The sequence below is a fragment of the Anguilla rostrata genome, chromosome 4, assembly GCF_018555375.3.
Source record: "Anguilla rostrata isolate EN2019 chromosome 4, ASM1855537v3, whole genome shotgun sequence".
Taxonomy (NCBI): domain Eukaryota; kingdom Metazoa; phylum Chordata; class Actinopteri; order Anguilliformes; family Anguillidae; genus Anguilla; species Anguilla rostrata.
The window spans coordinates 41,174,115-41,201,601 of NC_057936.1; the positions used below are offsets into that span (position 1 = coordinate 41,174,115).

The 27,487-nt window shown below is 40.5% G+C and overlaps 1 protein-coding gene across 3 annotated transcripts in view; it reads right to left on the minus strand.

The window, feature by feature from the left end:
• The window catches only part of map3k15 (mitogen-activated protein kinase kinase kinase 15), a 97,606-nt gene that overhangs the window by 22,484 nt on the left and 47,635 nt on the right, over positions 1-27,487 (minus strand). For all 3 annotated transcript variants that reach the window (XM_064332676.1, XM_064332675.1, XM_064332677.1), the window contains 12 exons: positions 23,792-23,951; positions 19,928-20,078; positions 18,517-18,624; positions 17,113-17,162; positions 16,304-16,399; positions 15,981-16,068; positions 12,302-12,435; positions 11,716-11,843; positions 11,403-11,533; positions 10,831-10,936; positions 5,284-5,441; positions 541-724 (listed from right to left, as the gene is read on the minus strand). In XM_064332676.1, coding sequence (XP_064188746.1) covers positions 541-724; positions 5,284-5,441; positions 10,831-10,936; positions 11,403-11,533; positions 11,716-11,843; positions 12,302-12,435; positions 15,981-16,068; positions 16,304-16,399; positions 17,113-17,162; positions 18,517-18,624; positions 19,928-20,078; positions 23,792-23,951 — 1,494 coding nt within the window. The remainder of the gene's footprint in view (positions 1-540; positions 725-5,283; positions 5,442-10,830; positions 10,937-11,402; positions 11,534-11,715; positions 11,844-12,301; positions 12,436-15,980; positions 16,069-16,303; positions 16,400-17,112; positions 17,163-18,516; positions 18,625-19,927; positions 20,079-23,791; positions 23,952-27,487) is intronic.

A 27,487-nucleotide genomic window follows, 5' to 3' on the forward strand; every position in this document is an offset into this window, starting at 1 on the left:
ACCAGGCTGGGCCAGCTCCAAAGCAGCACAGTGAATGCTGGTTCTGCACCAGCGGCACGGCGGTAATTCAGGCCTGTTGTGTTAGTGTCACAGACAGAGAACACTACTCTCACAGTGAGGAGCGTGCAGGAATGTGCAGCTGGCTGCCTGGGCTTTTCAGCACAGAAAAAACACCAGCACCATGATTCCAGCACCATGGCAACCATGCTGACTGGAGAAGATACAAAAGGTCAATGCACCACTGAAAACTCAGGAGTGAACAACGAACGTACTCACATACACACATGAGCGCACAAACACACACCCAGACAATCAGTTACACATTACAAATACAGACAGATGGCAGCACTTCCTGCACATATGCAGAGATGATGGTACAAGCATAAATCCATGGCCACACAAACACACGCACATGTACACAGACACACAGCACAAACGCACACGTAGACACACATGCACACACACACACACACACACACACACACACAAGATGTCAGTGATGAAAGTAAGGGTATTAGTACTGACAGACGGGGTCAGTACCAGAAGGTTTGAAGGCGATCTTGTTCTTCTTGCCCTTCATGTTGTGACGCACAAACATGTCCTTCAGCAGGTCACCGGCCGTAGCCCTCTTGTTGGGGTCAGGTTCGAAGCAGCGCAGGATAAAGGACTTGGCCTCAGCTGACAGAGATTCTGGAATCTCCGGGTGGATTTTGAACATTCCTACCTGTAATTAAGTGACATGGCAAAGGAATTATTGAAAAATATTTTGTTCAACTCATGTTCACCACAGTACTCTGGGGAGTAAATGTATTCATGGATATATAAAGCACTGAATAAAAGTGCGTGAGAACAATGCATCTGTGCCAAGCAGCCATAAAGTCAATTAAAAATCCTGTTGTAGTTAACTGCATTTGAACGCATTTGACATTGGTTTCTTTGAATAATCCTCTCAAGAGTGGTCACCTTAGGTCAGCCATTCTAAGGGATGAGGCAAAATGGACTCCTTTTGAAAACCAGAGAAGAAACACATTTTTAATCCAATACTTAATCAAACATCTAGCTCATGACAAGATACTTTAGGTTCTCATGACTACATATAGGCCAACATGTGTATCTGGAGGTTTTTAATTCTGCGAGAAAGGAATTAAGTGTGAAGGATACTTGTAGTCTGTGTTAGTAAGCTCTTGATATTGATTTTTTTTTGCAGACCCTTAGAGCTTCTATCATAGTTTGATATGTTTGTATTATTTCGTGGTTTTGTTTGAGTTGTTTGAAAGAGTGATCCCATATCCTGTATGTGTCCATATTTCTGAAAATCAATAAAACATTTATCCCAAAAAGGAATGCATGTTGATCAGCATCAGTGAGGGAACAGTGAAAGATGAGCAGCAGTTTGTGAATAACCAGCAGCCTCCATCTACCTGGCTCAACTTAAACTTTTTCTAACACATTTAATTACAAAATGTGCCTGTCAACACATAAAGCGTCATGCTAAAATATTGTTTTATGCTGCTCTATTTCTTACTAAACTAAGGATGCAGTTAAAATCAGTAGATATTCTGCGTTTCCTCAAGACAATTAACCAGTCTATGTTATCTATTATTTTCATTGTGAGCAATGTAATCTTGTGCTAAGGAGGACAGGTGTTCATTTATTGTTACTTTATTGGAGAACTGTGAACTACAGTAGCTGAGGCCAATGACCTACTGGTAGCTTATTTCATACAGTAAGAATTCTGCACACTCAGATCAAATTATATTTTGGACTATCAGTATCCTAGCAGCTGTACACAGGTAAACTACTGAAGGATCATGTTAAAATTTTGACTTACATGAAGCATTATATAAGGAAATATATAAAATGTAATGGTTTGGTATAATTCATTCAAGTGCTGAATGTTTACATTCAATAATCAATGCATGTAATAGTATGTGGTTTCACCCCATACAATGTATCTGTTGGAATGCAAGTAAAAGAGTATGGACAGCAGCTGCAGTAATAAAGTACATTAAGGGATTAAAGAACCTCTATTTCTGTTTAACCTTCCTAATGTGTAAGAATGTTTCACGCACCTTTTGTGTTGGCGGGTCAAATTTTACCCATGTTTTAACTCACAAAACACTCAAAAAACAATGATTATCATCCAATATTGTTTTTTTTTTTTACCTCATAACTTATTATCCATTCTTAATCATACTATCGCTTTATTTTTAATTTCATGGTCCCAAAACCATTTAACTTACAATATACCAATCGTCTTCAGTAAAAAAGGTTAAATTCACTCATAGTTCCTATAGTGAAGACAAGGGGTAATTACGTTATCTGACTATAATAGACTAATATTAGAACACACTTTTCTATAATAAATTGCTTGTGGGTTTTTTTTTTTTAACTTTACATTATTGACCATACTGACACCTGTGGTATTATGGGACAAAATTGACCCGTATAGATCTATGTTAGAAAAAAAGTAAAAAGTCTTTTTTTTTTCCTAAAACCAAACTTTATTTTGTTTAAAATAACAAATTCAAATTGAATATGTACAAGAGGGTTTCTCAAATCATATGTAGTCAAGGCAGTCCAACTTACCTAAACAAAGGTACCACCATGAGTATCCATTTGTAACGTGAAAAATGTCCTGTTATTTGAATAATAATCTGTACTCAAAGCTCAATTGAAGGCCTAAACAAATATTTGTAACACCTCGTTGCCAAATGTTGTACAAGGTTTGATTGAAGGCTCAAAATAATAAACTCTCTCACCAACTCCCAGCCCAGGTCTCCTGCCATAGCACAGTGACTCGGATAAGGTCTCTAATCAATTCAAATCAAAATATATTTCTATAGTGCATTTCACAAACAATTGTCACAACACACTTCACAGACAACTCTGGCCTAAACCCCCACAGGAGCAAGCCTAAAGCAACAGCGGCAAGGAAAAACTCCCTGTGGCAGATGGAAGAAACCTTGAAAGGAACCAGGCTCTAGCGGGGGCACCCATATTTTTCTGGTCGGTTCAGGGTGTAGCTTGGTGACCAACATGGTCAGTCAGTCAATGTTCCCACTGATCAAATTAGTGGCAGCTATATAACAATCCTGAGGTAGCAGCTCAGATGATGGGCGGGTCCGGGTGACAGTGATGGGGAGTGGCAGGTGAAAACAGAAGTGGGCAGGGTGGTGGTCGTGACGAAAGATGGGCCAGACTGCAGTGGTGGGGGAGTCCAGATGACAACATTGTAAGAAACCCTGAACAATTATATTTATAAATATAGCTGCATGGCAGCAATGGACTGGGTTTCACTGAATGACATGGAATGGACAAAATGTGCTTACTGTGAACAATGCAGATTTTCTCCCTTGTTGCTAGAGGTGCTTCCGTGCTTTTCCGGTCACACAGAGCGCTGTCGGGTTTCCCGGTGCCAGAGGTGTCAATATGCTATTCCTGATAGTTTAGAGCGCTATCTGGATAAACGGTCAGTGTCCAGGTTCCAGTCCTCAGTGCTGAATGTGCGCTAGCATTGTGTTAGCGTGAGCTAAATTGCCATGAAGCTAAATGCAAGCTGAAGCAACACTCTGCAGCAATAGCAAGCTAGCTAGCTCCGATAATACTGAACAGGTGCTCACTGATGCGGATTCCACTCGAATCGCTCTGATAACAACACATGCACTTTGACAATGATGTGGATGAATATAACATTATTCTATTAAAACCAGCACTTTTACTAGCACTATTACAAGCACATACGGATATAGTTAGGCACTACAAATGTAAAACAAACGTACACAGTTGCACTGCGGGCTTCACACTGCTCTGACGGAAAGGATAAGGAAAGAGAGAGTCATGATTCTACAGCAAATTGAATTTCTTTGCAAATTCAATTTCCTCTTTAGTGTGTTAGTGTGTGTGTGTGTTCACATTCAAGTTAATTTTTAGTGTGTCTGTGTGTGTGTGTGTTTGTGTGTGTGTGTTCATGTTCAAGTAAATTTTTAGTGTGTCTGTGTGTGTATGTGTGTGTTTGTGTGTTTACGTTCAAGTAAATTTTTAGTGTGTGTGTGTGTGTGTGTGTGTGTGTGTGCATCCATAATCTGCGAAAACGGTTGAGTTCCTGTGGGGGGAGGGGTGCCAGTGGGGGAGGAGGGGTGCGCAAATCCATACTGCAAGAATAATGTTATTCCCGGGAAGGAAGAGAGAAAGAGACAGAGAGAGAGGGGATGTGTGCGTCAGTGTGTGTGCGTGTGTGTCAGTGTCCATATTCTGCGAGAAAAATGTGTTTCCCCTGGGGGGAGGGGTGCCAGAGGGATTGGGAGTACAAGTCCATACTGTGACAAAATAATTGTTCCTGGGGAGGAAGGTGAGGGGTGGGGTGTCTAGACTCAAAGGTGAATCTTGTTTGAGTCAAATTTGATCCACAGAACTACCCACAACTTTTAAATGCTGCATGCCATACTCTCAACAGCCAATATTCTCTGCTGGGTCATATTTAACCCATAACATTTTTTTATAGACCTTCAGAATTGAATAATATGGTGACCATTGGTTTTGTTGTGTTTATATAGCTGTTTTATAGCTTTTGGGGATATCATGAAGCCTTGTTCCAATAAATTAAACTAGATGGTATTTATGGCATATCTTCACTTGAAAACTGGTCAGATTTGACCCTAACACAATAGGAGGGATAACTGGTCAGTTTTGGAATGAACACCCTAACCTAAACTCGGCTATACTTGGAAGTTTTCCATATGACGACCTAATGAATCTCATAGGCTGGACCAACAGTGCTTTGTCTCTAAAAACTATATAAACTCATGTATTAGACTTAATATTTTCAAAGACTGTACTAGTACCTTTTCCTGACCGGTCGTATTATGAAATTATATAAAGGACCTCCTGACTCTGTCGTTTGTTATCGTTATCTTCAACACCATTTTTGTTAAGAAATTCCTACACTACTAAATGTTGAAATATAAATCCCATTCCCGATATTGGCATTGCATTTGTGCATTCTTTTTGCCAGAATATATTTTCACATTGTAAGCAAATAAATCCATATACACCTATGATCCAATGGCATTTGAGATCAATTTCCCTACTTATACAATTTAAATAGCACTTTGAGATTCATTAGGGGTAAACCAGAATATTGTGAAAACAACAGGTTTTACTCCCAGTATTTAAAATAGTAAAAAAAAATTAATCAAGATATTATATTTTTTAAAATTGTGCAGTGATCAGGTCTAATTTACACACCCACCCCAAAACTCTAGTCCCTCTCTGCCTTCTCACCTTGAACATGGCGGCCTGGGGCTCTCCGAGCTCATGGAAGGGAGGTTTGCCTGTAGCCATTTCAATGATGGTGCAGCCCAGGGACCAGATGTCTGCAGGGGCTCCGTACCCACGGGGCCCTTTATCAATGATCTCAGGGGCCATGTACTGCAACGTGCCTGTAGAGGTGGACCACAACATCACCCAGGGAGTGTAGGACGTATTAAAAACACAGATTATTGGGAATTTACAGTTAACACTGTCATATGTGTGTGCGTGCGTGTGTGCTTGTGCTTGTTGGTTTAAGAGAGTGTGTCTGCATGTATGTGTAAGACAGAGAACGTGTGTGTGTGTGTGTGTATGTGTTTGCAAGGGCATAATCATATTCTAAACATTGGGGAGTCCTAATGGTTTAGCAGATGGTCATAACCACATGCAGAGAATTAAATAGGGGTGCTGCAGGATCATTAGAGTGAAACTGCACTAATGAATAGCTTTGAACCCCAACACACACTGTGAATTTAAATTCAAAATGGAGCATTCCAGGACAGTTTCATACTGTGCATAAACAACTTATCTGTGATATATCAGCACATCAACATTTCTTCACCAACAGAGAAAAGGAGAGTGAAAAAAGCTCCAAGAGACAATTTTACATAAAATACAAGAACTAACTAAGCAGCTGATTTCTCTCTGAAAAGACTGCGAATACCATTATTGTACTATTGATAATATGGAAGTACAAAAAAAGTTCATTCTCCTCACATTAATTGTCCGTGGGTCTAAAAAATATTCCATTTTCAATAGTGCACACACCAGCTGGGCAACTATTGGAGAACTTAGCTAGCTATAATAATTACAAAGCAGAGCACTTCATATTTGTCTAGCTAGCTAACTACATTATAGAATTTTCCACACACATTCAATTCACCAACTTGTATTTGTATGTGTCTTTTTTTTATTGTCAATTTAAAATGCATCAATTTCCTGCACTTTCAGTGTAGGCCAAAGGTTTACATACACCTAGGCTAAAGATACTCAAACTCACAACTTTCACAACTCCGCACATTTCATGTTACCATACATTTCTTTTGTCAAGTCAATTAGGGCATCTACTTTGTTCACATCAGAGGTATTTTAAAACAATCGATTAGGGACAGATTTATTTTAGTTTTAATTCACTATATCAGAAATCCAGTGGGTCAAAAGTTTACATACACCAAGTTTACCGTCTCTTTAACCCTCATCCTACCGACGGGAGTCCCCGCAGACCCCAGAGGTATACTTTTTGTCATATCTCACAGGTGCTTTATTCTATCATTCTAATTTTTCATGAATTGTCAATCAATTTGTCCCTAATGACTTCATATCATTGTTTTCTGTTTTAATTAGTGCTTTTTAAAAATACCAATGTATTGGTAATGTACAGTCAAAAGCACCGAATTCCGCCTATGCAGTTTTTTTTATTTATTGAGTTCATGTTTGCCATGGCTCCTAATTTAAAGTATCACACACCATCAGGGGGCGTAGGGGCACTCTGTCAGTCATTTTGAAGGAGACTGACACATGCCAGTATGCCCTGAGCATAGCATGAGCCAAATCGTGTGCTATAACTGCCTGTAGCGTGTGGTGTTCATAATTCTATGTAAACACCATTCATTTAAAATTATGTACAAATTGAAAAATCTAAATTTGAATTACATTTATTCAACTTTTATTTTGACAGGCGGTCATACTGAATAGACCATGGTCTCTATCTACTTTTGTATTAGTGTTGTTTTATTTGCAAACGATTTGATCAAAAGAACGAATCTTTTGGATGAACGAACTGTACTGAATCACATTGTGAAACGATTCATTTGCAAACGTGAAATGGTCGTTCACTGACTGACTATCATTCGCAGACTGTCGCAGACTCAGTGAACGAATCAGTTCAGTGATTCGTTCACTAAACGTACAACGCCCGAATCGTTCGTGAACGACACAACAGTACACTTGCCCGAATCGTTCGCAAACGACACAACAGTACACTTGCCCGAATCCTTCGCGAATGACACAACACTAGTTTGTTCGTTCCTCTTGCTGTAGCAAATGCAAGGAGCGTGGAGTCTCTGGGGAGGAGAGTGGGTACGGTATGGAATAATGGATAATAAATGGATAATAATCGAACATCACTGTCAAGTGTGCTGTTTATTTTCAATGAAATAGCATGAAATGACTGCATGAAATGCTTTTTAACATGTCTCAAAGTAGGCTAGTAGCCAAGGCTACTATTTTATCGACTACATTTTATGAGAAAATGTGATCTACTTATCCAACGTATATCAGCCCGTTCTATTTCAAGCAACAAATCACAGTAAAGAAATACACATCTAGGGCTAAAACAATCCATTTTGGGAAATGTACTGAAGTGAAATGCCCACATGAAACACATTCTTTCAAACTAAATTGTGTGGAATAAAATCGAAACAAAAACATTTTTATGAAAAATAGGGAAAGAAAGTGTTTGGTTTTTTAGCTATGAAATAGCCTATTCTATAGGAAAATGCTCTGTCTATAAATGCTCCCCCCCGGTCGACAACACCCAACAGCGCTTCTCATCCAAAGAACACCATCCCAACTGTGAAGCATGGGGGTGGCAGCATCATGTTGTGGGGGTGTTTTGCTGGAAAAGGGACTGGTGCACTTCAAAAAATATGGCATCATGGGGAAGGAGGATTATCTAGAAATACTGAAGCAACACCTCTAGACATCAGCTAGAAAGTTAAAACTTGGTCGCAACTGGGTCTTCCAGCAGGATAATGATCCTAAAAATACCTCCAAAGTTATAACAAAATGGCTTAAAGACAACAAAGTAAAAGTATTGGAGTGGCCATCACAAAACCCTGAAATTTCTGGACTGAATTGAAAAAGCGTGTCCGAGCAAGGAGGCCCACAAACCTATCTGAGTTACACCAGTTCTGTCAGGAGGAATGGGTAAATATTTCGGCAAAGTATTGTGAGAAGCTTCTGGAAGGCTACCCCAGACATTTGATTCAAGTTAAGCATTTAAAAGGCAATGTCACCAAATATTTAAAAAAGCGTACGCAAACCTTCAACCCACTGACAATCTGATATAGTACATAAAAGCTGAAATAAATCTGTCTCTTAGCTATTATTTTGAAATGACCTCTTGTGGAAATAAAGTAGATACCCTAATTGACTTAACACAGTAAATGCATGCTAACATGAAATGTGTGGAGTTGTGAAAAATTGAGTTTGAATGTCTTTAGCCTGGGTGTATGTAAACTTTTGGCCTCAACTGTATATCCATGCTTTATGCCCATCTGAACTATTAGCAAAATGGTATAGTCCTTCAATTCCACCCAATTAATATCTTAAAATTACAAGCAGGAAGTTGTGCTCATAGTAACATATTAAGCATGGTAGCATGCAAATGCAGCTATAAAAAATAATATAAATTAACAAATGACATCTTTTTTTGAAAATACGTATTATTATATTTCCAGTTGATGCAGAGCATCCTCATGACACAGCTTAATGAAAGATAACGTTTAAACATTAGTAATAGATCAGTGTACAGAAGTAATAGATTACTGCATTAGTGATTTGCAACAATCGAGCAAATTAGCTGTCTATCTGGATCTTAATAGAGAGTTAGCAGTGGTCTTTTATGGGCAGCCTTAACAATACATAGCAAAATTAGTCTGTTAAACACTTGCCTCTCAACCCATTTACTCTTATACATCGTCTCTTTTTCTTCCCTTATTTTTATATCCAAAGACATTCATAAAATGGATTGATTGATAGAGTAGGGTAGCCTACAATGGCACTTAGCATTCTTTTTTTTTTAAGCCAGAAGGAGAGTGTGCACGTACAGCTGCTCTGATAAGAGGGCAGCACCTGGTTGCACGCTCTGATGGGCATTCATAAAAGGCAAACACATTTACTGGATTACCTACTTCACCACTCATCACAAACCTTGCAAGCTGGCACTCAGCTCACAGAGGTGAGGCCAGGACACAGCATCCCCCCCCCAGCTAAGTGGAATTAGACCAATGCCCAGCCAACACTCTGTCACTCTGCCAATGCTTTCCCAACACTCTGCCACTCCTTTCCCAACACTCTGTCACTCTGCCAGTGCTTTCCAACACGCTGCCAGTGTCAATACTTTCCCAACACTCTGCCACTCTGCCAACGCTTTCCCAACACTTTGCCACTCCTTTTCCAACACTCTGCCATTTTGCCAATGCTTTCCCAACACTCTGGCACTCTGCCAACGCTTTCCCAACACTCGGCCACTCTACCAAATGCTTTCCCAACACTCTGCCACTCCTTTCCCAAAACTCTGCCACTCTGACAGTGCTTTCCAACACGCTGCCACTCTGGCAATGCTTTCCCAACACTCTGCCACTCTGCCAGTGCTTTCCCAACACTCTGCCACTCTGCCAGTGCTTTCCCAACACTCTGCCACTCTGCCAATGCTTTCCCAACACTCCGCCACTCTGCCAGTGCTTTCCCAACACTCTGCCACTCTGCCAATGCTTTCCCAACACTCCGCCACTCTGCCAGTGCTTTCCCAACACTCTGCCACTCTGCCAATGCTTTCCTAACACTCCGCCACTCTGCCAGTGCTTTCCCAACACTCTGCCACTCTGCCAACACTTTCCCAACACGCTACCACTCCTTTCCCAACACTCTGACAATGCTTTTCCAACACTCTGCCACTCTGCCAATGCTTTCCCAACACTCTGCCACTCTGCTAATGCTTTCCCAACACGCTGCCACTCCTTTCTTAACACTCTGCCAAAGCTTTCCCAACACGCTGCCACTCTGCCAATGCTTTCCCAACATTCTGCCACTCTGCCAACGTTTTCCCAACACTCTGCCACTCTGCTAATGCTTTCCCAACACGCTACCACTCCTTTCCCAACACTCTGACAATGCTTTTCCAACACTCTGCCACTCTGCCAGTGCTTTACCAACACACTGCCACTCTGTCAATGCTTTACCAACACACTGCCACTCTGCCAATGCTTTACAAACACTCTGCCAACACTTTCCCAACACTCTGCCACTCTGCCAGTGCTTTACCAACACGCTGCCACTCTGCCAACACTTTCCTAAAACTCTGCCACTCTTCCAACACTTTCCCAGCACTCTGCCACTCTGCTAATGCTTTCCCAACACTCTCCCAATGCTTTCCCAACAATCTGCCCCTCTGCTAATGCTTTCCCAACACGCTGCCACTCCTTTCCCAACACTCTGCCAATGCTTTCCCAATACTCTGCCACTCTGCCAGTGCTTTACCAACACGCTGCCACTCTGCCAATGCACAGAAGCACAGAAAAAAAGATGCAAGAGATCCACATAATCTTACGCCTGATTGGCCCAGACATTCCAAGTGGGCAGGGTGTATGAGGAAGGGGATCTCTCACCCCTTCAAATACTATTAATTTGGCCACTATCTGTTCTAATAATGACCTATTCACTCGATGTAGAAGGTGGGTATTGAACCTGGATTGAACAAGAAAGGTCTCTGACATTACGGGGGAGAAGGGGAATTACCCGTGAAGGTCTCAGTGCAAGGGTTGACCCCAGCCAGCCTCTTGGATGTGCCGAAGTCAGAGATCTTGAGAACCCCACTGTAGGTGTTCACCAGAACGTTGTCCCCCTGTGAACACAGAGCCGTGTTCAGCCTGGGCAGCAAAGTCACTGAAAGCAACTCTGCATGAAGCAGCAAGTTTCTCATTTTGTTCCGCCAATCAACAACACTCCACAAGAAAAGAGACCTCATGGACAGAAGAAGAGGAACTATCCATTTTATACTATAAAACTATAAAAGTCTAAACCAAGAAAATCACCTCCAGTATAATTCACCTCTAAGCACAAGCAGAATACAATAATCAGGGCTACTCAAGGCACTTTGAGTGTACTTCTCAAACATCACCTATAAAATCAATCCAGCTACTTTACCCAAGCAGTTGAGGTTAACTTCCTTCCCAGGGGTACCATAGCAACGTTAGAGACAGGGAATTAAATCTGCATTCACAGTGCACTTAAAAGCCGGACCATTGTTTACAGCCTGCCTGTTATGCAACCTCTACTGTCATGAAGACCAGGACTGCGGGCATGCTCACCTTGATGTCTCGGTGGACGATTTGGTTCTCGTGCAGGTAGCGCAGCCCTTCCAAGATCTGCCGTGTGTAGAAGATGATGGTGGCCTCCTTCAGTGGACCCCACTTGGATCGCAGCAAGGCAGATAGGCTTCCTGTGGGGACAGAAAGTTGAAAGGCCAAAGCAAAAATGTTACTTCATTGATACAGACTTCTAAATACACACCCATGTAAGCACACACACCCATACACACACAAATAAACAGATACACACAGATACACAGATACATACACACACCAGCATGAGAAAAAAAAAAACACACACACAAACACACACCTCCAGGGACCTGCTCCATGAATATCTTGATGTAACCATCCTCAGACACAGAGCCCAGGTACTGTACAATGTTCCTGTGTTTCAGGTACTTGTGCAGCGCAATCTCCTCGTGGAGGGGCTGAGAGTACCTGCAGAGAAAGAGAGAACAGCCATCAGCACACCTACATGCTAGGTACAATCTGCCACACACTTGGAACCATGGCCAGAATCTACACTACCACAGCCTATTAACCAAGTAATATACTCAATACATACCTGCACATCAGATAATATAGCTGTCTACCACACTCCTGTACACTAGGTAGTATGCTACAGTCTACCACAGATCTGTACATCAGATAATACACTACAGTCCACCACACATCTGGACACAAAATAATATCCTGAGTATACCACAAACCACTATCTCAGGCTATATACTAGTCTACCAACCGTGAGTAGTTGAGAAGCAAAAGTTGGAAGTTCAAAATCCAGGGTATTTTAACGTGCCTGAAATTTCCAAGGTTACCACAGTCTATCCGCAGGGATACTATTCCCCCTCCTCACCAGGGGGTGCTTTTTCTTCTACCCTTTGCAGGCTCCTCACCTGCTGTCCCTCTCTGGAATCTCTTTGATGGCGATGCGCACCTGGTTGCTCAGGTCCCTCCCTGCGTACACCACTCCATATGTGCCCCGCCCCAACACCACCCTGTCCCCGTTCTCATTGTAGTCATATTCGTACTGAAAAATAGACAGAATTTACTACAAGTAAATTCACGTGTGTGCATACACAGACACACACACACACCCTCACCCACGTACACACTCATAATACATATACACATAAACACCTTCAGCCACATGTGCTCACTGCACATACATGCAACCAAAAGTACACAAATGCATACACTCACAGTAAATACATAGCTCATATAAAACATGTTTTCAACATACAGAAATGCTAAGTTACTTACACATACAAAGCACTGTCTATAACTCATTCATTCAAACTGGCAAAATCTATGCCTGCCATTAAAAGTATTGATATCAAAATGACGCCAAGTTACTGTACTACAAACAATATAGGCTATCTTGCCTCACCGAAATGAAATAAGCTGTATTCCAAAGCAATGCTATGTTTCCTCAATTGTTTCAAGTCACTTGGCCCTGTGTTTTTTAATCTTACCATTTTACAATGTCATTCCACCTTTGTGTCACATCAAAGCATCAAATACCTCTAATTGCCTCATGCAACACATTTAAATCAATGTACAAAACTGCTGGTGAATACCTACAAGAAGCATATTCCTCCACAAAACATATGTTTATACTTGCTTGTCAACTTCATTTTACTAAATTTACAAGTTCTTGTATATTTGCTACTTACAATAAATACTGCATGTAAAATACATATTATACATACATACATACACAGAATACTTCTTTATCCCCATGGGGACATTTCCCTCGCAGCATGTTACATTCACATTTATGAACAAACATTTATACCAAGAAACATACAATCATTCACGCAACAGAAAGGCTGGGCAGCTAGATACATACATACCAATACAGATTTGACATATTGATGTCTATTCAATCAATCTTGACTCTTACAAACCCATCCACACATGTGTTTGGCTGTGTTTGTGTACTGTATGCTTATACACACAGGGCCAAGTGACTTGAAACAATTGAGGAAACATTGGGTAGCATTGTTTTGGAATACAGCTCATTTCGGTGAGGCAAGATAGCCTATATTGTTTGTAGTACAGTAACCTGGCGTCATTTTGATATCAATACTTTTAATGGCAGGCGTAGATTTTGCCAGTTTGAATGAATGAGTTATAGACAGTGCTTTGTATGTGTGAGTAACTTGGCTTTTTTGTACGTTGAAAACGTGTTTTTTATGAGATATCATTTTTGCAAAGTTATGAGAAAGTGAGAAATGTGAAGTGACCCTTTAAGAAACAGTTGTGGATTATGGCTATCCCTGTGTGAATTTGCACAGTCTGATGAGTGTGTACCATTTAGCACTTTTGCTTTGCTATATATGTAAAACAGTGGCTGTGACAAAGGGTGCGGTGGCGTAAGTATAAACGCATCAGAAACGCAGCTGAAATATGCCCAGTGTATGTACTCACAGATTTGACGGCCATCCAAAGAGCCTTGATTGACAAAATTACCAGCAAGCTCGTAGAATTAGAACTCTGCAGGTCGCAACTTGTGTACTCTTCTGTCATGCTCCATTTTCTGTTATTTCGTGGAGATACACTTTTAGTGTTTGTAAGGTTTATAAGGCATTTTGATACGCGTATCTGCAGGTAGGAGTCCACTTCGCTCTTTTTCTTAGGTAGATGAACTTACGTGAGAACTGGAAGTGGTAGAACTGGAATACTTGATAGTGGAGAATAGGAGTAGATGCATATGTCCCAGCAATCTTTGTATATTATAAAATAACAATAGTACGAGAGAAATGAGGACAAATGATGAAATTGAGTAGTTGAAACAATATGTTTTTAGCAGAATGGGCATGTAGGTGAAGTTTGACATGATCATAGACTATAGCGTAAAGTAAATGACGTGACCATGAGTGAGATGAGTTTCCTTATCGAGCGGTATATATATATAACAGATGGTATAAGGAATCACTCATTAAAGTAGTGGGTGAAGTACCGTGTCATATTGCTTAGGAAATCTATTGCACTGATGTACTTTTGTCATGTTCATTATTAATAGTTATAATTATGATTGAGTCATGATTTTAAATGTAATGTTTTAATGGGGAGTTGAAGACAGTACACTCCTGGGCTAAAAAATAGGGCCAAGCCCAAAATGGCAAAACAATAAGCTTTTAATGGTCTTAACAACAAATCATTGGTCAGAAAATTAGCAAGAATTAAACAAATGCACTCCTGAGACCTCCTGTGCCAGAATTTGCTTGTTTACTTTTGCTGCAGTGAACTGTTTGGGGAAAAGCTAGAAACAGAGAAATTCACTTATACAGCAGACAAATTAACATAATGTCAAATAAAAGAGTTATGTTTTGTATTTGGTTGCATATCATTTGCATGCCACGACTTCCTGATGTCTGTGATCTATCAACGTCATCAGAGTCTGGATATCTTATTTGCAGGTTGTCCTACAAGCAATACAAAAACTCTTTGCATTTGAATGGATCTCTAAGGGAATTGGGGGGTGGGACTAGATTCAGCTGTAAATTATGCTGATACAGTATGAAACACAGTTGTTGGCTAAATGGCATTAAGTCATCAAGGGTCCAAGGCATCAAATGAGCCTCAAACCACCGTGCTGCTGCCAGATATGCAGTAGATACTACAAGCATTGTTTCTCCTGATTAATTTTCCTGTTGAACTCAATGGAAAAAATATTCAGGAGAAACAATGCTTGTAGTAGACTGTGACATTTCTTGGGTGATAATAGAAGAGCTCCCGTTGATTCCATATGGCCTGGCAATATTGTAGCCGGTTAACTGAACATGTAGATGGTACGTCATAATGCAGTGTATACGTTCAGTGAACGACGGGTCGATGTGGTGCACAAGCAATAATTGAGCAGTAGTAGAGAATTTATTAGTGAGGAAAAAAGCAGTTAAAACGAACTTGTTCCAGGCAAGGCTTGAACCTGCAACCCTATGATCCATAGACCATGACATTGACCACTCAGCCACAAAGGGACTAGCTGTTGAGACTGGAAATGTTTTAGAGTAAAAAGATATGTATATTTTGCGTGTGTACGTGAGATTTTGATTGGCTCGTGTAGGTGAAGGATTGACTGGTGTCGGTAAAATGTCCAATGGGGAGACATTTTGTTTGTGAGCTAGGCGGCAGGAAGAAGAAGAAGAAGAAGAAGAAGGAGAAAACGCAAAATCCCCTTAGAGCCCCTCCTTAGTTCGGGGCTTTATTGTGTGCACATGTAAAGTTGTTTATGAATTCTGTCTGTTGAAATGGGGTCAGAATGTACAGAAATTTATGTTTTTAAGAGCTGAGTGTCTGTGGCTGTTGTGGTTATTTCTGTGGGGAACCCTGAAAAGTGCCAAACTCTCGGTGCTGTACAGGTATGGGGCATGCCGCCCCGCCAAGGCGTAACTTGGCGGGATGGCACACCTGCCATCCCAATAAACACACAGTGTATACGTAGACATAGACATACAGTACATACACATCATTCTCTCATGCCAATGAGAACACAAACACAAGCACACACACATACATGCAATCTTCATGCACCAATGAGAATACACACAGACTTGTTCTGTGCCTCACCTCCAGCGTGTCTCCATCCCCTTCCCCCTCCAACTCAACAGCATTCCCAGACCCATCTGAAATAACTTCCTTCACCATGGAGCAGAACCTAACAGCATAGTCAGCACAGGGTCAGAACACAACTCCACGCAAGGTCAGCAAACAGTCAGATAATTCATCTATAACAATGAGACAGGGCAAGCACATGCTAGGCACATAGTCAGCATACAAACAGACTGTACAAGATGGCTCATTAAGCAGGACTCATGAAAGCAGAGAGCCCAAAAATACAGCCTACACATAGCTGTCTAAAGCACAGTTGTTCCCAGGAGCCCCTGGCAAACCTTCCGCACTGGTCCTCGGTGGAGAAGTAGATCTGGAAGTCGTCTGAGTTGTCGTGCACATACAGGAAGCAGCAACGCTCATCAAATTTGGAAATGCTGGGGATGAGGCACAATGAGGGGTATGAGGTAGGGATGAAGATGAGAGCTACCAGAATGCAGTGCATATAAAGACTGTCATGTTCCGGGCTGAAAACACCTGCCTGTGTGAACTAAGCGGAGGCAGGGATGTGGTTATCAGATGGGAAACTGGAAGTACATTGAACATGCTTCAATGGATTGATCTATAGCTGTTGTAAACCATGCTACCTTTTCCAAATTCTTGTGAAACATGCTTCTGAACCTGAACTCCAGTGGGGCCATGTATTCTAGCCAAAATCATGGGGGGAGAATCTATTTCTTAACTAACAATCTTTGCGAACAATGTGTCTTAATCTCTTACTTCTGGGGGACTATGTGTCCAACCCTAAATGCAGAGAAAATACATGTTTCCAAGCCCAAGCTCTAGTGGGACTATATATTCAAACAAACGATTACAGTTTGTGCCCTAACTCAACTCCACTGAGACTAAACTCCAAGATTTCCTAAACTAAGCTCCATGCATTTTAGGCTAAACTCCTTTTAAAACTAAAATATTGAACATCGATTAAGAAATGAAAGGGAAAAACAGTGCAAGCTGACAGACATTATCAGCACATACAAGTATTTATACTTTATTACATGTATACATTACATTACATGCACCAGGTGTGTGTGCAAAAAGATCATATTTTATTAATAATACACTGGTATATGTAAGATGGTCCCCATACCTTATTCCTTTGATCGATGTGGCTGTGAAGTTCCACTCATGGATTCCTTTCTGGTACAGAAATGAAATGCATAAATGTATTATACTCATGCAATAAAACTGAGACAGCTATCATTGGGACAGACCATAAGAACAAATATACACACCACAATAACAACAGATATTTAAGCAAAACCTTTCCTATTAGATGCAGTTGACCTGAAATAGTAAAATGGTATGGAAAGTTGAATTGTTTCATCCTATGGCTCTATCTATCCCTCCAATTCCTTGCATTTGTCTCCTAATTTCTTTCCTCTCACAGATCAATATATCATCATGAGTGTATGTTATCGATTTACTTCATGTTCCAAAACCCTATCTTCCTGTGCTTTTAAAAATGGCAATTTTTCACCTGGTTTGCACGACTCTTAAATAAAGCCTTATAACCTTGTGGCAACACACAGCAGAGCTATGGTTAATGGATACATGTACCATCAAAACTAAAATATAAAAACCTATGAAACGTGTGAAAAAGTATTCATGATAAACATAATGTACAAAAAAGGTTAAAAAACATGAAAACATTTCCGACAGTTTTACTGTTTAATATCTATGGGCTAATGGAACAAATTAGTGTGTGACAGGTGATAAAAATATTTAGCAAATAATATCAATGGGAATATTTTGAGCTTCGTCTGTAGAGACATGTGTGACTACTAATATGGATATGTATAATTACATGCACTGCAAATGTTATATAAATACAATTTTTTGTATACGAGCCACAACATACAAAAACACATACATACAAAGCAGCGGTTCGTGATATAGAGGGATATTTCTCTTTCTGGGTTTTAAAAATATTATTTCAGAATTTGTATATATCCAATCTCTAATTGGAAACTCTAAATTGCCCATAGGTATGAGTGTGTGAGTGAATGGTGTGTGTGCCCTGCGATAGATTGGCGGCCTGTCCAGGGTGTAATTCCTGCCTCTTGCCCAATGCACGCTTGGATAGGCTCCAGCACCCCCCGCGACCCTGCCCAGGATAAGCAGGTATAGATAATGGATGGATAGATTTAGTATATGTTTTTGATTGGGCAAGACAATAATGTCACTGTACAAGCTACTTACTGTTCTGTACTTCAAGCGCATTGATTAGAATTGAACAGACCATCAACCTCCAATGCCCAAATACAAACTACTGTAAAGCTAGGTGATTGTCAGAAACTTCTGTGAGTATCTAAAATATCCTTCACTGCACACAATAACTGTCTGGGCCAATCAAAATGAAATATCATTAAACAGAAAGTGGGCTGTCCCTTTAACCATGATATAATACCAGAAGTGTGATGTTCTCTGAATCTAAAACGAAACCAGGTATATACTGTTTGGTCAGAAAGGTGTTCAATAAAGGGGGTCTTACTGTTTCTGCTGGGGACACGTGCCATATGGACACATTCTTCTCCTCAGCTTCACTGTTAATTGATACGTAGGATGGCTGGTAGATCTTAGTTGGCTCCAGGATCAGCACCTTTGAAAGACAATGAGAGAGATAGACAGACAGAAAGCTTTTCGTACAAGCTACACAGGAGGTACAAGAGGTAACATTGACATGAAAATTAATTTACAGTATGCAGAACCAATATCACGGCCAGTTCCTAGATTAAATGAACTACCCATGAAACACATCTGCAACTTGGCCATCTGCCCTCCCTGTTTGTCTAGAACTTCCTGTTTGTAACTCCCTGTTCTGTCTCTTTAAGGTCCTGTGCCGTAGGAGCCAGTTTGAGTGCCTGGCTCCGCCCTTGATTAGCTGTACCTATGGGGGAGAAGGCATAAAAGGCAGGCCTTTTTAAGCAGGCTTCTAGCTGACTGAGCCTTTCCACACTCTCCGGCCAGCTGGTGCCTGGGCATGTCCATTTTGTTTGGTTTTTCTTTGTTTGTTGCACCCTTCAACACCTACACACACCATACTGTTTTCATTGCATCCACACAAGCATACACTTCCTGATTACTGATTCCACACTCCATTTCTTGATTTTTCATTTAGTTTAATAAAATTTTGTTAGGAAAACTGTTACTACCATGTGGACCTCCCCTTCTTTGTTATGGCCTAACCGAGCCGGGCATAACAAACTCCTGGTCTCACCTTTCAGGATGAAATAAAATGTCTATTTCTAAATGACCTGTTTCCACAATGAGCAAGGGACATATTCATCTAAAAGAAAATTTTTAAACATAGCAACTGTTTCAATCAAAAGTTAGTTTCATCGAATCACTCCTAAAAGGCATACTATGCAGGGCTTCCACCTAGAAAATATTATCAAACAACCACGCTCAGTCATTCCTATGATGCAGTGGCAATCTGTGTCTGTGTTCACTTCTGCCTAGTCCTTGCTTGTCTGCCTGTATTTGTTATTCTAATATGTGTTTGGGAAGTTTCTGGGTGTGACCCTTTTTTCTTTGTGGGCTGTGCCTGAAAAGCATGTGAACAAGGAGAAGACACAGAGGAAACATGCATGGATTGGCTACTACAGTGTACTATAAGTCACTCTGAATAAAAACATTTGCTGAATGGCTAAATGTAATGTCATGTATATGTTCAACAGGTCACAGATATCTGGATTTGAATGAAATCGGAATATGAACGAGGGTTCGTTTGAACTTAAGTTTTACTTTAAACTCTGTTGATTGTTGTACGTGTGAGAAAAAGCAGTTTTGGGATGTGCACAGCTTTGTGTGCTTGTGAGAAAGTAGACCTGTGAGAACCTGTGCATGTGAATGAGGTAGTCATTTTGTGCACAAGACAGAGAAAGCTGTGGTTGCAAGCGTACCGGGAATCTGAGTCCGTTGGTGGTCCCGCGGGTTGCCTCTACAATGATGTCCATCCAGAAGTTGAGCCTCTCCCTCTGAGGTGAATGTTCCAGGTTCTGCTTTTTAAATCGCTGGATAAGCTGGAGGTTCTGAACCACTGAGCGTAAGTACCTAGACAGAAAGAGAGAGGAGGAAAGATGAGCAAGGGAGAGCAAGACATGGACATGTGTACAAATCTAAATACTGTGCATTTTATGTGATATACTGAATGCAGTTCCATTACATATGTCTATGCTTAGACAGCCTTCATTGGTTTTTATTTTCTGCCTATACACTAATTTTGAATTGAACAGAAAAAGAGAGAGCAGCAGAAGGTGTAAGAATACGCCCTGTTAAATTCAGTCCTGATCCATAGATGTTCTCACAGGAATAATCACCCTCATCACTATCGCAGTCACACCCTCATCACTGTCACATAGTTATGGCCTCATCACTGTTACACAGTTATGCCCTCGACACTATTACTGTTACACCCTCATCACTATCACACAGTCACACCCTCATCACTGTTACACAGTTATGCCCTCATCACTATAACAGTTACGCCCTCATCATTGTTACACAGTCACACCCTCATCACAGTCACAGTTATGCCCTCATCATTGTTACACAGTCACACCCTCATCACAGTCACAGTTATGCCCTCATCACTGTTACACAGTTATGCCCTCATCACTATAACAGTTACGCCCTCATCATTGTTACACAGTCACACCCTCATCACAGTCACAGTTATGCCCTCATCATTGTTACACAGTCACACCCTCATCACAGTCACAGTTATGCCCTCATCACTGTTACACAGTTATGCCCTCATCACTGTCACACAGTTACGCCCTCATCACTGTTATACAGTTAAATCCGCATCACTATTATAGTTACACCCTCATCACAGTTACACCCTAAGCACAATCACACAGTTACACCCTCATCATTGTTACACAGTTACACCATCATCACTGTTACACCCTCATCACTGTCACATAGTTATGACCTCATCACTGTTACAGTTACACCCTCATCACTGTTATACAGTTATGCCCTCATCACTGTTACAGTGACAGTCTCATCACTGTCACACAGTTACGCCCTCATCACCGTAACACAGTTACGCCCTCATCACTGTCATACTGTTATGTCATCATGACTCTTACAGTTACGTCCTCATCACTATCACCCAGTTACACCCTCATACCAGTTCCAGTTACACCCTCATCACTGTTACACAGTTATGCCCTCATCGCTGTTACACAGTTACACCCTCATCACAGTTACACAGTCACACCCTCATCACTGTTACACAATTATGCCCTCTTCACTATTACAGTGACAGCCTCATCACTGTCACACAGTTACGTCCTCATCACTGTTACAGTTACACCCTCATCACAGTTACACAGTTATGCCCTCTTCGCTGTTACACAGTTACGTCCTCATCACTGTTACACAATTATGCCCTCCTCACTATTACAGTGACAGCCTCATCACTGTCACACAGTTACGTCCTCATCACTGTTACAGTTACAGCCTCATCACAGTTACACAGTTATGCCCTCATCGCTGTTACACAGTTACGTCCTCATCACTGTTACACAGTTGCACCCTCATCATAGTTCCAGTTACACCCTCATCATTTTTACAGTTATGCCCTCATCACTGTTACACAGTCACATCTGCATCACTGTTACACAGTTTTACACAGTGTTAAATTCTCACAATATCCTCTAAGCTCTTCTTTTCTTGAATTTACTATCACTCAGTGTTTATGGAGGTATAGTGTATCATTAATGTAAACTGACACAACATCTAACATTGGTGTGGATACAGCTGTATTACTATAATCTGGATATCAAGGGGCAGAGCTACACACATTTTCAGGAGCCAACAAACGGGGCTTCACGAGACCATGGAATGTTCCAACACGTCGCTACATATATATGAAGGCTTTGTCAAAAGGCTAGTAGACATGTCCGCTAGTTTTGGAGGACACCCACTCTAATTCAGGGTGTGCCACTTTCTGAGCATCAGAAAAGCATTTATCAGGAAAACAGCTTGCAAAAATGCTAATCGTTGGCCACAATTCAACTACATTCGGTGGGCTATGTGCAGCAGTGATCTTTATCTGGGCCTTCACCTGCACTGTAGCAAAATTGGAATGATCATGAGAACTCAAATAAAAAAGAATACCTACTTAACCTCTTATTGCAAAGCCCCTCGTGGTCGGCATGCCGGCGTGCTGAGATTGCTGAACTCAGACATTCAGTGCTACTGCAACCAAAGTATGCGATAAAAAACGCTTTGTTTTCGTTTCATTAGTAGACGATGCACAACAACTATGCCGAATGTGGAATTTCGCAGCGCCACCATTGTCGCTCTGGTTGTTCATTTAACAAGTGCCGCCTCCCTGCAGTCTCATCTGCAACTACACCCCCCACTCATGACATAATGAACAATATTGTCTATCTGGGCATTTATAAAAACATTCTTTCACCAGACAAAAATTGTATTCCGTCATAGCAACAAGATAAACCCGACAATAGCCCCTAGATATGCCAATGCAGCAGTGAAAACGCTGCTCAACCAAATAAATAACGAAATAAACAAGACAAAGCATAATGAAATAAACAAGACAAAGTTTTCAAAAATTATACCATGTCATTCTACAGTCAATATCTGGGAAATATTGAGTAAATGTACAGCCTTACCATTGGTTTTACGTGTAGAGATGTCCCTTCAGAGATTGAGTGGTCGCATATTGTCTTGGACAATCCTTTTGTGAAATATACGTGCATTTGTGGCGCCTGGGTACCTTCCAAAATAGCTGTGTGTAATACCACACCGGTTGTTTACGGCATTGTAGCCCTTTTTAGTACAGTCTGGCTTGATTGACAATTCATTTATTCAGTAGGTGAGAGTATAAGCTTTCTAACGATGTATAACATGTCAAATTTTGCTTTTGGAATAGCGTTTTATAGCTCAGCGTAACCAATTTTTTTTTATCATCGCATTCACTTATGTATTCACTCTGTGGTAGCAGTACAAGACACTGCACCTCACGAAACATTGTCAACTATTTTTAGTAATTTCTTGGAAAATACTAGTATTTTTGAAGACTAGTCTAGACTTTGAAATTGAGTGTAGTGAAATACGTGAATATGCGATTTACAGCAATACATAATTTTGACATTTTGGATAGATCTGCAGAGGCTGGGTACACTGCTTAGTTTTTGCTTCATAGATCTTTAGTAGTTCTACATATCCACCCTAAGATTTTATGAACTTGTGCTCAAGAAGTTTTTGATCCAAGACATTAACCTGCTGTATATATGCAATCTCTCATTATTTCATTGCAAACTAAAAATTCATTTTTGATTTTTTGCCTAGACAATTGCATTTGTGGCACTTTATTTCTTCCAAAATTATGTATATAAACTAATCTAATCTTGTAAATGGTATAAATGTCTTGCTCCATTTAAGCCACTTTTCAAGTCTCTGTGGTGTTCACAGCTGAAGTTATAAAGCTTTAAATAGGGTACCCCCTAAATGGGCAAGGATTGGCCATATTTGGCGCGTGCGCTAAGGGGTTAAGGGTTCAGCACAGCACAGGAGTGACTGAATGGGTTGGCCATGCACTCAGCTGAGAACTACAGAGGCAGGGATCCAGATCCACAGTAATCACTGATGAATATGCAGAGTAGAAGGCACACAAAACACACTGCTAATGAGTAAGTACCAGCTGTTTTTTGTAAGGAGGGTGTTACCGGGTGAGGGGACTCAAGTTGCACTACTGGTGGATACAGTCGAATTAGAGTGTGGAAGCATACCAGATTGGGGGCTTGAGTTTGAAGAGCTTCTCAGCAGCCTGTACAGCTTTAGGGATATCATTGGCCAACATGCTGACCGTGAAGAACTGACCCATATCCCAATAGTTATTCATCTTCTCTAAGCTCCCCTTCCGCCCCAAAAGGCTGTTCAAACGTACCCCTGAGTGAGAGAGACAGAGAGAGAGAGAGACAGTGAGAGAGAAGAGAAGCAACTGTAAGTAACCATAGAGACTGAGTAAACAATCGCATACAATATATGGCAAATACATAATTTACAGAATTTGCTGAAATTCTATGGGGTGATCAATTGTGAGTGTTTATAATTTATTGTTGTAATTACTATGATATTTTTATTATTACTTTTATTTACAGTCATATAGTGTTTGCTGATCTGAAATATAAACTTCTGTAAAAGTATTGCTGGACACTTTGACAGAGTATGACCCAGCCTCTAAACCCATCCCTAGCACTAGCTTTTAAGGCCAGAGGTGAGCCTAACCTGTTATTGCATAGCAGGGTGTGTGTCTGTGTCGCAAAAAAAACCACAGGGACTTGCAGTGAGGCAGTCCCAAACCCAGATTCGAGAAGGGTAGATGACTCAGTCAATCTGATGATTCATGCTGAAAGCCTTTATGCCAGAAAACATCCCTTATCTGACAGTGTTTCTACCATACTTTGTAACATCTATAACAAACTGCTTTTCCAAATGTCACTACAACACCTGTCTGGGGATTTTCAAAAAACAGAAAAGATCTGTTGTCCCAGACACAAACCACGATGTCCTTCACGAAAAATAGTGACCAAGCAAATCAATTTCAGAGAATGAGAGGACCTGGTGAGCAAAAGTGGGAATATAAAATAGAGGTGCTCTGATCATGAATTTTTATGGCTGATTCCATCGACTTTTTAAAGCCAAATCAGTTGAATCCAATTTTTTTTTTTCGAAAAGTTTTTTTTTTCTTTTTTTTTTTAAAGCAACAGGCAACAAAAAAACATAAGATAGTTTATTTGCTTTATAGGTAACCAATTCATTCTGATACTATTATTATTATTATTATTATTAAAGGGAAATTTCACTTTAAAACACATATGAGCTTATTTTATTTCTCATTTTCTTCTAATGAATGTGTTGACCTTCATTTTTCGATTAGTTATTTCATTTTGTTAATATTTTACGATGCTTACCTTTACAAATTCAGGAAGTAGACCTAGGCAGCATATCATTGCGCAACTTCAACGCTATGCTTTTCTTCGAAAAAGAAGAAGAAACTGGAAACCGTACTACTATGTGGACTTACGCTAAGAAAAAATAGGTCCTTGTTTCTAACATTAGACATTCAAAACAAAATAACTAATCGAAAAAATGAAGGTCAACACATTCATTAGAAGGACAATATAAACAAAATAAGCCCATATGTGTTGGTGAAATTCCGCTTTAACAGCATTATTGTTATATTGTTGTCGTAAGCACACAGTGAAGGAGCTCTGATTCAATGTGGCTGAATCTTTTCTCTGCTGCTTCCAGAAGAGTGTGTTTTGATGGCTTCATACCATGTTCTGTGCCAGTGCTTTATCTTAGGAGACGTTTCAGAATCATGATGGATGGAATGACAACTGCCACTAATTATTCATCAGACTAAGGATGTTGTAGAGCCTCTTCACTTTGATGGCCAACTATATTAATTTCAACCGGAATACACGTACACAAGAGCTAAATTAAATTTGTGTGTACACAGAATAGTTACAGTCAATTCTGCAAGTTCAGACGAAATTATTTCAACAAATAAATTTCAACATTCACATTCATTTACACTTCCTAATAAACAGGTTTAGATAAACTGGACTTGCTTGAAGGTACAGTGCCTTGCGAAAGTATTCACCCGCTTGGTATTTTTCCTATTTTGTTGCATTACAACCTTTAATTTAAATAGATTTTTATTTGGATTTTATGTAATGGACCAACACAAAATAGTCCAAATTAGTGAAGTGAAATGGAAAAAAAAACTTGTTTTAAACAATTCTAAAAAATAAAAAACTGAAAAGTGGTGCGTGCATATGTATTCACCCCCTCAGCTATAAAGCCCCTAAATAAGATCTGGTGCAACCAATTACCTTCAGAAGTCACATAATTAGTTAAATAAAGTCCACCTGTGTGCAATCTAGTGTCACTTGATCTGTCACATGATCTCAGTGTATATACACCTGTTCTGAAAGGCCCCAGAGTCTGCAACACCACTAAGCAAGGGGCACCACCAAGCAAGAGGCACCATGAAGACCAAGGAGCTCTCCAAACAAGTCAGGGACAAAGTTGTGGAGAAGTACAGATCAGGGCTGGGTTATAAAAAAAAATATCCCAAACTTTGAACATCCCACGGAGCACCATTAAATCCATTATTACAAAATGGAAAGAATATGGCACCACAACAAACCTGCCAAGAGAAGGCCGCCCACTAAAACTCATGGCCCAGGCAAGGAGGGCATTAATCAGAGAGGCAAAAAAGAGACCAAAGATAACACTGAAGGAGCTGGAAAGCTCCACAGCGGAGATTGGAGTATCTGTCTATAGGACCACTTTAAGCCGTACACTCCACAGAGCTGGGCTTTATGGAAGAGTGGACAGAAAAAAGACATTGCTTAAAGAAAAAAATAAGAAAACACGTTTGGAGTTTGCCAAAAGGCATGTGGGAGACTCCCCAAACATATGGAAGAAGGTACTCTGGTCAGATGAGACTCAAATTGAACTTTTTGGCCATCAAGGAAAACGCTATGTCTGGTGCAAACCGAACACCTCTCATCACCCCGAGAACACCATCCCCACAGTGAAGTGGTGGCAGCATCATACTGTGGGGATGTTTTTTATCGGCACAGACTGGGAAACTGGTGAGAATTGAGGGAGCTGGAGCAGCTTTGCCTTGAAGAATGGGCAAAAATCCCAGTGGCTAGATGTGCCAAGCTTATACAGACATACCCCAAGAGACTTGCAGCTGTAATTGCTGCAAAAGGTGGCTCTACAAAGTATTGACTTTTTTTTGGGGGGGGGGGGGGTAAATAGTCATGCACGCTCAAGTTTTCTGTTTTTTTGCCCTATTTCTTGTTTGTTTCACAATAAAAAAGATTTTGCATCTTCAAAGTGGTAGGCATGTTGTGTAAATCAAATGATACAAACCCCCAAAAAATACATTTTAATTCCAGGTTCTGTTCAACAAAATAGGAAAAATGCCAAGGGGGGTGAATACTTTTGCAAGGCACTGTACATTGTACCTGTAGCCTCAATCACGATATGCCCCTTAGAAACCATGGTGAAGACGGCTACTGGCATTGAGAAAAAAACGTCTAAAAAGCGAAAACTTTTAGGCAGTTGCGTAAAATATTACGAGAACCGATAGGATTGACGAAAAATATGATGAACATAAGACCCAGGGGAAAAAAACAAACCTTTAATGTCTGCTTCACAGACTTTATATTGTTTCCAGACAGCTGACATTTTGGGAAAGATATAGTGACAGCATTCCAATGCAGCTTGCGCATGCACTCACTCATATTTTTTACATCATAAAACCAGAATATAATTGACCAAAATATGGCCGTCAGTAATTTGGAGCGAAAACCGGCCAGTTCTGATCCACAGCCAATGGATCAGTACATAATCTAAAGGTTTAGAGTAGTGGAAAAATAGAGTGAGAAATGTTTTCACAT